Source organism: Sphaerodactylus townsendi, linkage group LG05 (genome assembly GCF_021028975.2).
Source record: "Sphaerodactylus townsendi isolate TG3544 linkage group LG05, MPM_Stown_v2.3, whole genome shotgun sequence".
Lineage (NCBI taxonomy): Eukaryota > Metazoa > Chordata > Lepidosauria > Squamata > Sphaerodactylidae > Sphaerodactylus > Sphaerodactylus townsendi.
In genome coordinates, this window is record NC_059429.1 from 22,392,255 (window position 1) to 22,407,653 (window position 15,399).

The following is a 15,399-nucleotide window of genomic DNA, read 5'->3' on the forward strand; positions in this document are numbered from 1 at the left end:
AGATACCAGGCTGAACAGCAGCATCTCACCACGCTGGTTTTTCCATTGAACATTGTGCTCACCTTCATCCCCTACCTTCTGTGAGGTAGACGAGGTATCCTAAGCATGTTTTCTTGGCACTGTGAAGAGCCTTGTTTGTTCCGGCATACAGAAGAAAATGATGGGTATAGTGGCACAGATAGGTGGTGGTTCTTAGGTTGATTCCCCACGGTCAATTAATCGCGAGATACTCACATGAAATATCACGGATTATGAACGAACTCCCCACTGCCTGAGCAACTAACAAGGCTTCTTCCAGGTTCTGACGCTCATTCTCCTCCTTATTCCGTGTCTTTTCGGGACCTGGTTGCAAGTAGAACTTTTCAAAAATCATATCACTGAACCTGTTTGGTGGGGAGGATCAAGGGACTAATCAGGTTTCCGAATTCCCGTCATTAAGTGTGATGCAAATGTCTTCCAGCCAGTAGGCGTGCGGTGGGCTGGATCGATGCGTGCGCAGCCTCCTATTGGTTTCGATTTTGCTTTTTGGGTCTGTGTGCGCATGTGCAAGGGAAGGTGAGCCGGTGAGCTGTTCGAACGGGAGGACAGTGACCCGATTAAATGATTAAATGTTACCCGGTTTAACGTTCACTCTTTCAAACGAGCAAACTTCAAAAAAATTGGTCCCGCCCCAAAATGGCACTCCAGCCAATCAGGAGAGACCAGCCATTGCGATCGTGCAGTAGAGGGGAGTGTCACATCATGCTGACAGGGGGTGATGGGAACTGTAGCCCATAACATCTGGAGGGCCACGAGTTTGACACCTGTGCTAGAGGCACAGGCTGACCACGGAGAACTGACTAGAAGACTTCAAGAAGCTTCAGAGCACTTGGAGCCCTTTCCCTCCCCTCTGTCTGGAGCCGAGAGGAGGCTGGTTTCTCACTCTAAAGGTCATGTGATGGAGTGGGGAGAGTGCTCCTCCCTCAGTGCTCCCTTTGCCATGTGGAAGAGCACCAATGGGGCAATGGCAGTCCCCAGCAGGGAAAGGAGGGAGGGGTGTATGCCTGAGCAGAAGACACTCAATGAACACCAGTTACGGGTTCAGGATCTTGTTTTCATTGTCGTGTCTTCAGTGCAGCCTCACATGGGAGATGTATTGTCGAAGGCTTTCACGGCCAGATTCAACTGGTTGTGGTGGGTTTTCTGGGCTGTGTGGCCATGGTGTGGTGGATCTTGTTCCTAGCGTTTTGCCTGCATCTGTGTCTGGCATCTTCAGAGGTTTATCACAGAGAGAAGTCTGTTACACACAAAAGACTTCTCTCTGTGATACACCTCTGAAGCCACAGATGCAGGCGAAACGCTAGGAACAAGATCTATTAGACCACGGCCACACAGCCTGGAAAACCCACACAGCCACATGAGAGAGTTGCTACCTTATTTACCATAGAGGCTTGTCAAGAAAATAGTGGCCATTTATACAGGGTTGGTCTCCTTTGCATTGAGCTTACATTCCCTTTGGATTGGATTCTCAGTTATGCACAAGTTCTCCCCTCTCCGGAACTCACCCTGGTCTCAGATCTGAGAATGTCCACAATTTCTGAAAGCTTTCAAAATGCAACTTTTCAGGGAAAATGAAGGGAATCAACATGCATTTCTCCTTTCCCCCCTGTTTCTGCACTCCTGGCATTCCCTACCCACTCAACTGCAGTTCCTCCTGCAAGAAAAGTGAATGAGAAAGTGGGGGGCAGGCCAAACAGCAGCTCGACTTGGCTGTAGACACTAAGCAGCGGTAGAAACCCATCAAAATAGAAAACTACAGGAAAAACTCGCTGCCAAGCACACAGCTGTGAGGGAAGAACTGTATGCTTAAAACCCTGATTGTAAAAGTGCTCTATCCTGGAATCCTGGAATCCACGTTGATTAAATAACACCAGAGGACAGAGCTAGTACCTTCCTAGAGAGTAACCCTGGCAAGGACAGCAGCCGAAGAAACTTGAGCCCTGGTGGAACGGACTTGAACTTGGCCAATTCACCTTAATCAAACCGCAGGAATCACTCAGCTAGAAATGGTTTGCAAAGGAGCAGCTTTCCCCTTCTTAGGTCCCTTAAAAATAATATTTTTTTATCTTGTCTAACTTATACGACTTAAATAAACAAGAGTGCCCTTCTGACATCAAGTGTGTGGAGTGATTGCTTAGCTCATGACTAAGGGTTCCGGAATCAGACAGGTCCTAGGACCGTGGTGGTGAACCTATGGCACTCCAGATGTTCATGGACTACAATTCCCATCAGGGCTGATGGGAATTGTAGTTCATGAACATCTGGAGTGCCATAGGTTCGCCACCATGGTCCTAGGACATATGGAACTGGGAAACTATCTTGGGTCTGAACTCAAAACTTGGACACAGCACCACCTTATCGGAGTAGAATTTGGTGAAAGTGGAATCCATAACCAAAGGACCGGAGTGCTCCAAATAGAACTGGACAGAAACTCAAAGAGATGCGAAGCACTCCAGTTCTGCCTACAAGCACTATATTTAATGTAACTAGTGCCCCTATTTACTCAACTATAACCCTAAAGTGAACACCAAAGGTGTAAAAGTGAAGCATAACATACAAAATATTCAAACATACAAATATTGAAGTCAATGTAGATCGATTTATGAAAGGGAAAGCAGTCATGTAAATCACCAATAGTCAATCTGAATCCGTCTGTAACGGTATGTCTTTAACTATGTCCCTTTAAAGTCGATAATAATGTTTTTGTTTTGTTTTTTTAAAAGGGTTCCCGTCTTCCAAGTAATTTTCTTCTTCATCTGCTGAAGGTTGTTTACCAAGTATATATATTGGTCATTTTTGTGAATGTTGGCTTACTGTGGAAACAAATACATAACAACCTATTATTGACTTTAAAGGGACATAGTTAAAGACTTTCCATTATAGACGGACTTGGATTGGTGATTTACATGACTGCTTTTCCTTTTATAGACCGATCTACATTGACTTCAATATTTGTATGTTTGCTTGTTTGAATATTTTGTATTTTATGCTTCACTTCACTTTTATACCTTTGGAGTTCACTTTAGGGTTATAGTTGAGTAATTAGGGACACTAGTTACATTAAATATAGTGCTTGCAGGCAGAATTGGAGTGCTTCGCGTCTCTTTGAGTTTCTGTCCAGAAAGTAGAATCAATCCCAAGAGCCAATAACTCTCCTACTCTTCTGGCCGATGTGATAGTAACCAGAAAAGCAATTTTATAAGATAAAAAAAGACAAATCAGATGTTGCCAGCAGCTCAAAGTGTTTATGCATAGTTTCCAATAAAACTAAAGACAATTTCCAAACAGGAATACAGGGAAAAGGTGAGTAACCACTCAAAAATCTATTGGAGTCAGGAGCTGAAAGCACAGCATGAGAGTAAACAGAAATGTGAAATGAAGACGGCAGCCTAATACACTTTAACAGAACTAGAAGCAAGAGAATTCTCTTTTAACCATAACAAATACCAAAAACAACAGGTAAAGAACAAGGGTCAGGACAGAGGCGTAGCTCCAAGAGGACGGGGGGGGCATGATGCACTGGACGCACATTTATTTATTTATTTTATTTATATTTTAGATTTATATAGGCCGCCTCTTCCCCGGAGGGCTCGAGGCGGCTCAACAACATGGCTGTCACTAACAGCAACTTGACAGCATAACTTAAACATTAAAACTCCGGCAGCAGTTACATATAATTTAAAAACGATCCAAGCTATTCAACAGTATAAAACAATATAAAACAGTTCAGACAGGCGCCCGCTCCTAAGGCTAAAAGCAAGGAGAAGGTGAAGAGAGAGAAGGGAGAGGCAGGTGGGCCCAGGTGGAAGCATAGCAGGCCCAACCAAGGTGACAACGATGGAAATTCGGCAGCGTTTCAATGGGGGGCAGTAAAACCCTGTGGGATGTGTGGCAGGGGCGTTCTGGGGCAGGATGGGGGTGTTACGGGGTGGAATACGCACCAGTGCACCGGGCGCTTTTCCCCCTTGCTACACCTCTGGGTCAGGATGCAGACCCTTGGACAGTGCCCAGTGGACAAAACGCATCTAGTTGTAAGCATAAGACCTACGTGTGGAAGGTTTGCATGATGCTGTTAGAACCTCTGCCACCTTATCTAGGCCTGGACCCAAGACTGCATTAGCCATGCTGTTAGGTGTAGGGAAAAACATCATGGTGGTGTAGAGACCTTGTCATGAGAAGATGTCTTCCTTTGGAAGAAGCCTGAAATGCCCCTGAGATAGTTTCAACAGAGTGGAAAACAAAAATCTCTTCTGCCAATAGGGGCCTATGAGAATCCCTGCTGACCAATCTGAGAACATTTTTGCTATGACTTTGTGAACCAGAAGAAAGGTAGGGAAGGCAAAGCAGAAACAATGTACCTAACATGGATGGAAGGCATCCATCAATAACACTTTGTCTGTCCTTGCCCTGGAACAGAGCAGAAGGCACTTCGCATTGGTTCTGGTAGCCAACAGGTTGATGTGAAGGAATTCCCACTCTCTGAAAGTGAGAATAATGTGGGTTGACGAACTACTCGTGATCAGATGAAACCTGTCTGCTCAGGAAATCCACTGTGGTATTGTCTTCTCCTGTTACACAGATGGCTGATAGAGAAATGCTGAGTTGTATGGCATTGCTACTATCGGAAAACCTCAGCAACTCTGCCCCAAGCTGCTGGCCTGCAGGATCTGGCAAGCTGCAGCAGCCCAAAGAGGTGTGAGAGCCACACAGCAGCTATCTTGGCCAAGGCCAGGAAGGCAGGGCTTGTCTCAGAGTTCCATCCCGCAGGAAGCTGGCCTAGCAGCAGGAATAGCCCTTTCCTCCCAGGAACCAAAGAGTAGAGAAAGGGCCAAAACAGCTTTAAAGGTGGATGCCCAGGAAGGGTGGGCTCAGGCGGTGGGGCTGTAGGAAAGAAGGAAGCTATAAAAGCCTTAGGGAGGAAGAAGGTCAGGGAGGAGAAGGCGAGTGGTTGCCTGCTGTAAGGCTGTTCAACCACTAGCGGTGGCTCACTGGGGCACTATGCAGGTTAAGAATATGTGAGATCTGAGGAAGATCCTGGAGGTGACAGGAGCACCGGGGCTGAGGTGACAGGGAACCCTGGTTATGACACCCCATTGCTTGTTGATGTAAAACTTTGCTGCCATATTGTCTGTAGCTACGAACAGGCTTGTCTCCTGACTGTGGCTAGAAGAGATGTAAGAACATACCTGATTACCCTGCATTCTAACTGATGCATATGCATTTTGGCTTCCAGTTCTGACCAGTGCCCCCATACTTGCAATAAATGGCAGGACGCCTCCTAGCCTGTTAAAGAGGCATTCATGGAAATGAGAAGATCATGGTGGGGGTAATAGGGATGATATCTTTAAGTAAGTAATAGGGATGATAGGGATGATATCTTTAAGGGAGCAGCAGTGCCGTAGTGAGTTAAGAGCAGGTGCATTCTAATCTGGAGGAACCGGGTTTGATTCCCAGCTCTGCCATCTGAGCTGTGGAGGCTTATCTGGGGAATTCAGATTAGCCTGGGCACTCCCACACACGCCAGCTGGGTGACCTTGGGCTAGTCACAGCTTTTTGGAGCTCTCTCAGCCCCACCCACCTCACAGGGTGTTTGTTGTGGAGGAGGAAGGGCAAGGAGATTATAAGCCCCTTTGAGTCTCCTACAGGAGAGAAAGGGGGGATATAAATCCAAACTCTTCTCTTCTAAACTGTTTTAAGAACCCCACCAATGGAGAGATTTGAGAACTCCTCCAGATCTGGAAAGTTTACAATCTTTGGGATCTACATTAGGCCTGACCCTTCAAATGAACCAATTCTGCAAACATCTCGTGTTTAATCTTACATTAAAAACTACTAGAGGAAGACATCAATCCTAGCAGTTTTTGGATGTGTATGGAATTGTTCTGCCAGAAGAAGCTCTATGCGTAGCTACCTGGAGCAGATTGACAAGAAGCAGGTCCAGGAAAAGCAAAGAATCTCTAATGTACTAGATGTGCCACTAGTTGTATGAACTGGACTTATAGGGAGGACTGTGTGTTAATATGTTCTGGGCTTCAGAGCAGCCTTTTACTGCATGAGAAACGATAGTCTGGAAAGGTGACCTAATTCTATTTAAGAATTTGAGATGCCATGATAGGAATGCCAGTACAGGATACAGCTGATATGTGGCTCTCTACTCAGTATGAGTTTACTTTTTTACTCACTAGCCATAATTTTGCACCTATTTTTTCTTCGGTGTTTTATGATCCTCAGCAAACCACAGGTAAGGCTGGATCCAGTGGAAATGTCCTCTGGTAAAGAGGGGAGCAACTTTTCCCTTATTCTTGGATAATTCTTGGAGGTACCTGGGGAGGCCTTTCTGGTGCATTCCAATGTTTTCAGCAGCTTGGGATGCAAGATATTTTGCAAAGGGTAGTGGTAAGACCTGTCAGGGACAAGAGTGTACTTTTCTGGTGTGACAACCAGACTTTGACTTAAATCCTCCCATGCTAAGTAGCATATTGGGCAACAAGTGTTCTCCAGCAGTTCTGGTCTTGGGTAAGCGTTTCAGCCTCTTCCCATGTAGTGTTCAGTGCCTTCGGGTCTTGCTCGAATGTTCTCCAGGTATTTTGGGGGTGTCCTCATTGTCGTTTGGCACCAGAGGTATCCACCTCATTGCAGTCTTTGGGATCTGACCATTCTCCATATGAAGGACATGGCCGGCTAGTCAAAGTCTTTGATGTGCAACGATGGTATGGAGTTTTCCCAAGTTGCTCCTTCAGAGCACCTCTTTACTGGTGATGTGGTCAAAATGTCGAATTTTCAGGATTCAGTGTAGGCACTTCAGTTGGAAGACATCAAGCCTGTTGTTGATACTTGTTGATGCCTTCCAGGTCTTGCTAGCATTAATGGCTGTTAAAATCACAATGGAGCTAGCTTGGTCTTTAGGGAAATGGTTGGTGAGCGCCAGATCTTATTCATTCTCCAAAAAGCAGCTGCAGCCTTCCCAATGTGGCACCTGACATCTGCCTCTGCGTCTCCATTCTGAGAGATCACACTGCCCACTTCCTCTAGCTGATTAACCAACAGACATCACGCTCCAAGTGGGTCAGACGTCTGGTCTGTCACTTTGTTGTCATTTGCGTGGTGTGTAACGTCTCTTTCCCAGTGAAGTATATTTCTGGCACTGATGACAACTTTATGGACAACTTGTCTTGCTTCCAGGAGGTGAGGTTCTGGCCCGTGGCACCTGGTGGGGACTAGAATTCTGAGGCATTCCCGCTGGACCTCAACAGCAGCTGACCACAGTTCCAGCAATGCAGCAGGTATATGAGAAGGCAATTACAGCCTTCTCGGCTTTTATGCATCCTTGCACCAATGCAAAATCATGGCCTTTCGGGGTGGGGGCCATTAAGTTACGTAACCCATCCCAGGTCCCTGGCTGGGCACCGGGAATTTTGCTCCTGCATCTGGCTACTGTCACCTTCTCTGGCAAGCCTGTGGAGCTGGCTGACTCATGCTGCTCCTTTTTTCAAGAAGTGCAGTGGAGGGGTGGAGCTGGTTAGCCCCATGCCGCTCTGAATGATAAAGGCTGATCGCCCTAGTGGGCCTGTCCAGCCAGCTGCCAGAGGTCTGTTCATCATTATTTGAGGTCCAGGTGGCCTTTTTTGTTAGCCTTTTTTGGGGGGCTTCCGCTGCAGTGAACTAGTACCGGGTTCATGGTATGACCACAGTGGTGGGACCATCACACTGGCAGCCCCCTTTGGGTTGCGGTTGCTGAAGTTCTCATCTGGCCTCTCCACTCTAAAATGGACTGTCGGGTGCAGGGAGTGGGTGGTGCTCAGGGCTACCGCATCTCCTGTTTAGTCCCATCCTGCCAGGGACGGGGCCAAGTATCTTTCAGCATGACCAGGGGCCCCTCCTAACGCATGCCGGCAGGACAAGCTTGCCACCCATACCAGCTCACCAGTGCGGTACATGCTTGGTTGGGCTGACAGGGGCTCTTGCCACAGAGGTCTTCACTCTCTTCGGATTAGGGGCCTCCACCATTGCAGCTGTGCTGGGGCTGCCTGAAGAGCAATTAAGGTCCATCAGCTATTGGCACTCTTTAGCTTGCAAGGCGTACATTCACCTTGCGTTGGAATGCTAATGCTGTTGGTGTGTTTCAGCCTTTCCAAATTTTTGCAAGGTGGTCTCAATTGAGGGTGACAGTATCATCCACTGGGGCAGCGTCTGTGCATCATCCTCAAGCTGGGGCAGTAACCTTGAGCTTGGCAACATCGTTACGGGTTTGTGGCTCAGATGGCAAGGGAGGCACTGAGATGCCCTGTTGCGAACACTGGTGAAGGCCATCGTCAGGAGAGGACCTCCTCTCTCCTTCATTGTTCAACTGGTTGAGAGTGAGCTCCCCTGTAGTGATGTGGTCCTGGCCCACCCAAAGGTGGTGGAAACGGAGCCCTGGTATGGAGGCTACTGGGAGCGACTATTCCATGGTTATAGCTCTTGGGAAAGGCATGAGGTGATTGCCTCAGGTAGGTTCGACCCAGCCAAGTGCAGGGCCTATGAGGTAGTGGCCCATCATGTGAAATCATGGGGCAGCAGCATTGTGGCCTACCCTGACATCTTGTGTCACCTGGTGGGTCTGTAGCAGAAGGATGGAATTCACCTCTCAGTGTAGGGTATGGGCATCTGGCTCCACGGCATCTGGTATGCATTGTGCGATTGGTTGTCAGGTTTGGAAGCTTTGGCAGGAGCAAGGACAGGTCCTCGCTCTTTGGCAGGTTGTGAATGGGGGCTGATCCTTGGGGGGGGGCAGAGCTTGTGTGCCTGCCTCCTCATTGTTGCCCCCTCCAAGGGGCATTGGGGAGTGGAATGGGCCTCTTTGCCGCATGCTCAGGCACAGGCTGATAAACGGCCTGCACATCCCTGGCAGCAAGGAGAGATCCATGTAGCACCCAGCACCCAATTGGCTCCCACCAATGGCCAGGTCTTGGGAGGAAGTAATGTGAGGCCACACTTGCTAGTGGGGCTGCTGAGCTGAGTTGCCTCATTGAGCTGACTTACAGCACCAGAAAGGTTGTTCCCTTGGCTTGCTTCAGAGCTACTTTCCCTGCTCTGTCTTTTCTTGCCTGGGCTGCAGCCCCTGCTTTCCTGTAATTTAATCTGGAGTACATTCCAGTCAAGTTAAGAAGTGAGAAATCTAGACCATCTGTTCCCTTTTAAGGCTCCAATGCAATCAGTGCAGCATAGAGTAGCCCAAAGGAAGGAACACGCATTTCCCGTTCCAATACTGCCACTCAGAGAAGGCAAAATATTCCTTCATATCTCATGTCTCAGTCGCTGTGAAGGCAACTTTAAAGGGAGTAAGAGTGCCTTTGAACCCTTCTGTGACTCTTCTCTTCCTATCTGAACGCTCCTTACTGTGAAACTTGAAAACTCAGGGAGGTTCTTTTACCTAGCCCAGGGGTAGGGAACCTGCAGCTCTCCAGATGTTCAGGAACTACAATTCCCATCAGCCTCTGTCAGCATGGCCAATTGGCCATGCTGGTAGGGGCTGATGGGAATTGTAGTTCCTGAACATCTGGAGAGCAGCAGGTTCCCTACCCCTGACCTAGCCTGATGAAGGCTACTTCTACTGTCTGGCTTGGTGAGAAGCTTTTTACAGTATTAACAGAAGCAGAAACAAGCAGCATTTTTTTTAAAAAATGGTTCAACTTCATGCAAGCCTTCAAATACCATCAAACGTCATTATGTTAGAAAGGAACAGCATTAATTTTCAGGAGACTGGCTATTATGTCACTGGTCAGAGGCACAAAACCGGCCATTTTAATGCTTAATCCACCCAACAACTAAAAATTCAGTTCTCTTCTGCAAGGGCCAAAAGGTCATTTGTGAAGTAAGACTATCCAGCTGCTGCAAATCTGACAGCTTTATACAGTGAGTACATGACTTTTTACAAAAAGATCTAAAGAGTCTATTGTATCCATACCCCAGGAATAGAACCATTCCTGATCAAGGACCTATTTGAACTGCTCTTCCAATACAGCTCTGAGAAGAACAGCTACTCACTCATTTTACGAGAGGATTTTCAAAATCCTGGGCATGGCAGTTTGTCAAAAATAGCACCAAGTGAATATAGATTTTCTTTTAAAAATAGTGTGTGACACAAGACCCTGCGAAATGTTACGAGACTCTTTTACACCACTGACGGGTGAACAATGCTCCAGCACAAATAGGAGGGTGGGTTGTTTTTTCTCTCTTGCACAGAACACTTTATAATTAGATAGAGTCCTCAGAAAGTACGTATCAGGATCAGAGTGTCTCTCTGAACAGCAGTCACATGGCGCCTTTCGATACCAAAGTTACAAAGCGCACTTCTGAAGGGTGGGAGGAGAAAGCCGACGGGAACCGGTTTGTAACAGAGAGATAAGCAAACCGAGGTTCTCCTCCCCAGCCTTGCTTCACTTGAAGCCCCAAAAGAGAAATAAACAAAAGAAAGTATAATTACCCCAAAGCATTCCTGTGGGTAAGAGCCCAGATGTGCAGTTCACAAAGCCCCGATCGATAGTCAGATGGAGAGAAAACAGAAAAGATCAGGAAATTGGGCTATCAGCAGAAAGCAAAGGAAGGCGACTTTCGGTAAAATATTTGCATTTGAGAAGAGCAACAAACCCAGCTCACAGCCTTGATACTCGGATGTTCCATTCATGCATCCACTCCGGGGTTTTCTCACCTGGATTCCATTTATTAAGGGCCACTTAAAGCACCACTTTTTTTTTTTTAAAAAAAAGTTAAATATACACCTAAAAGCGTGAATACAACAAATGTGTTTACGCATAGGTATATCACACAGCTGCGCTTGGCAGGGAGCTGTGATTGGTTGCAATTTACACTTGAAACAAACCCAAATTTATCTTGTGAATCATCTATGAAACAGCCGTCTGAGGGTGCTTTTGGTTAAGGGATTGTTTTAGGCAAGCTAACGTTTCAGATACCTGGAAGCTAGTGAAAACTGCGCTGTTTCTGACCATCAGTTGTCCATGCGCAACACATGGGTGGCACAGAACAAACACAGGGTTGCAGAGAGCACATAGAGAGTCCAGCTTCACTTTAACAAAGCCCTCGTGTATTTTGGGGAGCAACAAGATAACCTTTTGTGCCTCACCTGCTCTTTGCTGTTTGTGACTACACCTGGTAGGCACCTTCGCTCCACTGCTCAAGAGACTGTTTCTCGTCTTTAATATCCCTACAGAAAAACAATGTGGTCAATTATCGCCGTATCTCTAATCTGCCCTACCTCATCAAAGAAATTGAGAGAGCAGTAACAGACCAATTCCAGGTCTCCTTGGATAATTTATCTGCTCTAGACCCTTTTCATTGTGGTTTCAGACTGGGCTATGGGATGGAGTTGGCTCTGCTCACTTTAGTTGATAATCTCCAGCTAAATGTAGACAAAGGTCAGGCCTCCCTGTCACTGGATTTATCTGCTGCCTTTGATATGGTGGGCTACGCTATCTTGTTAAGGTGCCTGCAGTCAGAAGCAGGCATTAGAGATTGTGTGTTGGACGGATTCAAATCATTCCTCAGAGGCCCCTGGAGACCTGTGATCATCATTGTGGGACCTATCCCCTATAGCAAGGGTGGCCAACCTATGGCACTCCAGATGTTCGTGGACTACAATTCCCATCAGCCCCTGCCAGCATGGCCAATTGGCAGGGACTGATGGGAATTGCAGTCTATGAACATCTGGAGTGCCATAGGTTGGCCACTCCTGCTGTTGTAGGTTTTCTGGGCTGTGTGGCCGTAGTCTGGTAGATCTTGTTCGTAACATTTTGCCTGCATCTGTAGCCGGCATCTTCAGAGGTGTATCACAGAGAGAAGTATGTTACAGACTATGCCACACAGCCCGGAAAACCCACCACAACCAGTTGAATCTGGCCGTGAAAGCCTTCGACAATACCTATCCCCTGTTTTTCAATCTTTATGTAAAGCTCTTATGCCAAATCATTTGTACACAGGTGACTGTAGTTTGGGGGTTGACTGTACACAGATCATACACAGTTTTATATATCCTTTTCCAAATCTGGTGATGTGTGAGAGGTCCTAAGTTGTGTTTAAGTGGCTAATAGTGAACAAATTGAAACTGAATCCTGGAAAGACAGAAGAGGAAGAAGAAGAAGTTTGGATTTATATCCCCCCTTTCTCTCCTGCAGGAGACTCAAAGGGGCTTACAATCTCCTTGCCCTTCCCCCCTCACAACAAACACCCTGTGAGGTAGGTGGGGCTGTGAGAGCTCCGAGAAGCTGTGACTAGCCCAAGGTCACCCAGCTGGCGTGTGTGGGAGTGCCCAGGCTAATCTGAATTCCCCAGATAAGCCTCCACAGCTCAGGCGGCAGAGCTGGGAATCAAACCCGGTTCCTCCAGATTAGATACACGAGCTCTTAACCTCCTACGCCAGTTGTGATGGTTGGGAAAGTGAATGTCTTTAAGGACATTACACTCCGCACTTTCAAAGGCGGAGCTACCAGGAGGCCAAGGGATGCACGTTGCACCAGGCGCGCACCTGGGGGATGGAAAATTGCCCCCCCTGCCCCCCTTATGGTGTGCCCCCCTGCCCCTCTATGCACACTTACCTTTGATAAACAGTGCAGGCTGGAGAAACAGCCTCTTCCCTTCAGGCTGAAAACGGCCTGGTGGGAACTACATTTCCCATGAGACCTTAGGGCTTTGCAAGGTCTCATGGGAAGTATAGTTCCCAACCAGGCCGTTTTCAGCCTGAAGGGAACTGGCTGCTTCTCCAGCCTGCATTGTTTATGGAAGGTAAGAGTGTGCATGTGGGGAGGGGGGCGGGGGGCGGGAGGGGGTGCCACGCAGGGGGGGAGGAGGTGGGTGCCATGGAGGCAGTGTGTGGAAAACAGAGAGTGCGCACCAGGCGCACTCTGGCCCAGCTACGCCTCTGCCCACTTTCAATGGGGTTCAGCTGACCCTAGGAGTTTCTGTACAACCAGTCGCGATTCTCATGTTTTTGTAGACAGTGCCTCAATTTTTGAAAAACAAAGCTGGGAAAACTATATATTGCCAGAATCGACAAGAAGAATTGAGTTGGACCATGTACTTTGTGAGCTAAAAAGAAACATGGGCATGATGCACGCACAGGCAACGTCCCAGGCAACTTTTAGCAAATGGCTGGCACAACGGAGGCTTCAAGCAGCAGAAAACACTGGCAGGAGAAATCGAAAGTGAGATATTTTTTTTTTGTAATCTGCCTTGAGGTTCAGTGATAAAGGAAATTATAAACAATTTGAATAAATACATACATAAATAAGTGGGTTTAGCCTCTTTTGACACCCTTGAACAGCCCCATGGAACAGGGCTCTATTGTAAAAATCACATAATGTGGGCACGTGTAAATTTCATAACGGAGCCAACAATAGATCTACCAGGAGGCTTGAAGATGTAAAAACAAGGAGACGGGGGAGGCAGAAGTGATTTTTCTCTGCACGTCATGATTGTAAAACGAAAACAGCTGTTGTTCCCCTGGGAGGAACAAAACTCCCATCACAAGTGTGCTGCAAAGTCTTTGTGTTGTTCCCCAACAAACACGAGAGCTATGTTATGTGTAGCTGGACTCATTCATTTGGAAACCCACTCGTCCCCCAACACAGGAAAGCAGCTTAGAGGGATAATTTGCAGAACAAGCAGTTGAGGAACGAGTTAGGTTTGTGCACGCACATGCGCGCACAAACAAAAGTACTCCTGCACTCCAAATTGCCCCCCAAACTGTTTTTCTGAACCCCCACCCACAACAGCCATCAGTGATTTGTTACATGCATTTGCAGGTTACCATTTAAGAAGACACAATAGATCTAAACTGATTTAACTCCCATGGCTAGTATGCAAGGTCCAAAGGGCACTGTGTTTCTATAAAGATGTACTAAGGACTAAGGTCTTAATTATGCAGCTAACAGTGCTGTCCGAAGCAGAGTTACACCTTTCTAAAACAGGTATAAACTATGTTCAGGATTGCACTGGAATGGAACCAAAATCCAAAATGGATTAATGTTGAATACATTTTATTTAGAAAACTTATATTCCATCTATCTGCTTCTTTTTTAAAGCACTCAAGGGGCTTAAAGCCACCACAATACAGCACAATAATCACAACAATTCAACAACACAGTGTTAATTAGGCGTAGCCACATCAACAAATCAACAGAAAATAGATCAAAAGAATGAGAGAAAACAAGACACAAAGCTGGAGCAAGCAACACCTCACACTGCTCGACTGTTTTCGGATTCAAAAGACATCACTCTGCGTTGAAACGTTTAATACAGCTCAAGAGGGCACCCTAGAAGGGGGAGATCGCTTGTGCTGTGGGGGAAATGAATGAGGCCAAGTGATACAGGAGCAGGTAAGGAGATGAAGGCTTGAGGAAGCGAGGAGGGAAGTCGGTGTAGGCAGGGCTTAGAATGTGAGTTCTGTGGGCTTTCTTAAACTACTAGAAAATATCCTGGCAGCCTGCTGTTCTGGCGGGTCATTGTCAGCTTGGAGCCAATCAGTATTGGTGAGGTCACAACCGACTCTGTGGTACTGACAGGGTTTCTTGGACTTTTTGGTTCAGCTTGCTTCCATGTTGTTTTAATGTCCCATTCACCCCTAAAATATTCTGTTCTTTTTTTACTGTTCTTGGTGGCAAAATAAGGCTGAGAAGGACCCACCAAAAATTGGGGACAGCGTTTTCAGATTCATAACCACGAGATCTCTAGCCTTGTGTCATTGTTCTCTTGCTTCCAACCTCTCCCCTTTGATTCTCTCATATTAAATTGTTAAAAGCACCTCCCCATCCCTCTGGATAAATGTCGGGGGGGGGGGGGGAGCGATGAAACAAATAGTCAAAGATCACAAGAAGCTAAGAGATCTGTGATCAACTATGACCTGCAGGGGTTTTTTTTTTCAGTTTCAGCTGGGCATGGTCTTGACCCAGATCAGGGTCCTATGGTCAGGGGGGTTATACTTTCTATCTCAAAGAGGTCACATTTCGAAATTATGCTGTCCACCCTGCTAGGTGGTGAGGAGATGGGCATCCAACTTCTGTGTTCAAGACGCAAAATCTTGCTAGGGTTCGAGAATTTTCTCTGTCTGCTCCCTGTGCAGTCCTGATAAAAATGAAGGCTGTGCATCGCTGCAAACTACTGCAAAAGTTGGGGAAATCTATCTAAAAGAGAAGGATCTTAATTATGTAAGAAGCGATCTAAAGTGCAAACACTTACGCCAACGCAAAGGCCATCAGTGCTCCAACCACCACAATGAAATCCAGTATGTTCCAGAGGTCCCGGAAGTATGATCCATCTTGCAGTATTAATCCTTGGTCTATCATCTGTGGAGATGATGGAGATAAGTCT

At 46.8% G+C, this 15,399-nt stretch overlaps 1 protein-coding gene across 1 annotated transcript in view; it reads right to left on the reverse strand.

The window, feature by feature from the left end:
- The window catches only part of CACNA1E (calcium voltage-gated channel subunit alpha1 E), a 485,501-nt gene that overhangs the window by 93,315 nt on the left and 376,787 nt on the right, over positions 1 to 15,399 (reverse strand). Inside the window, 1 exon segment of the mRNA XM_048497813.1 lies at positions 15,268 to 15,374. Coding sequence (XP_048353770.1) covers positions 15,268 to 15,374 — 107 coding nt within the window.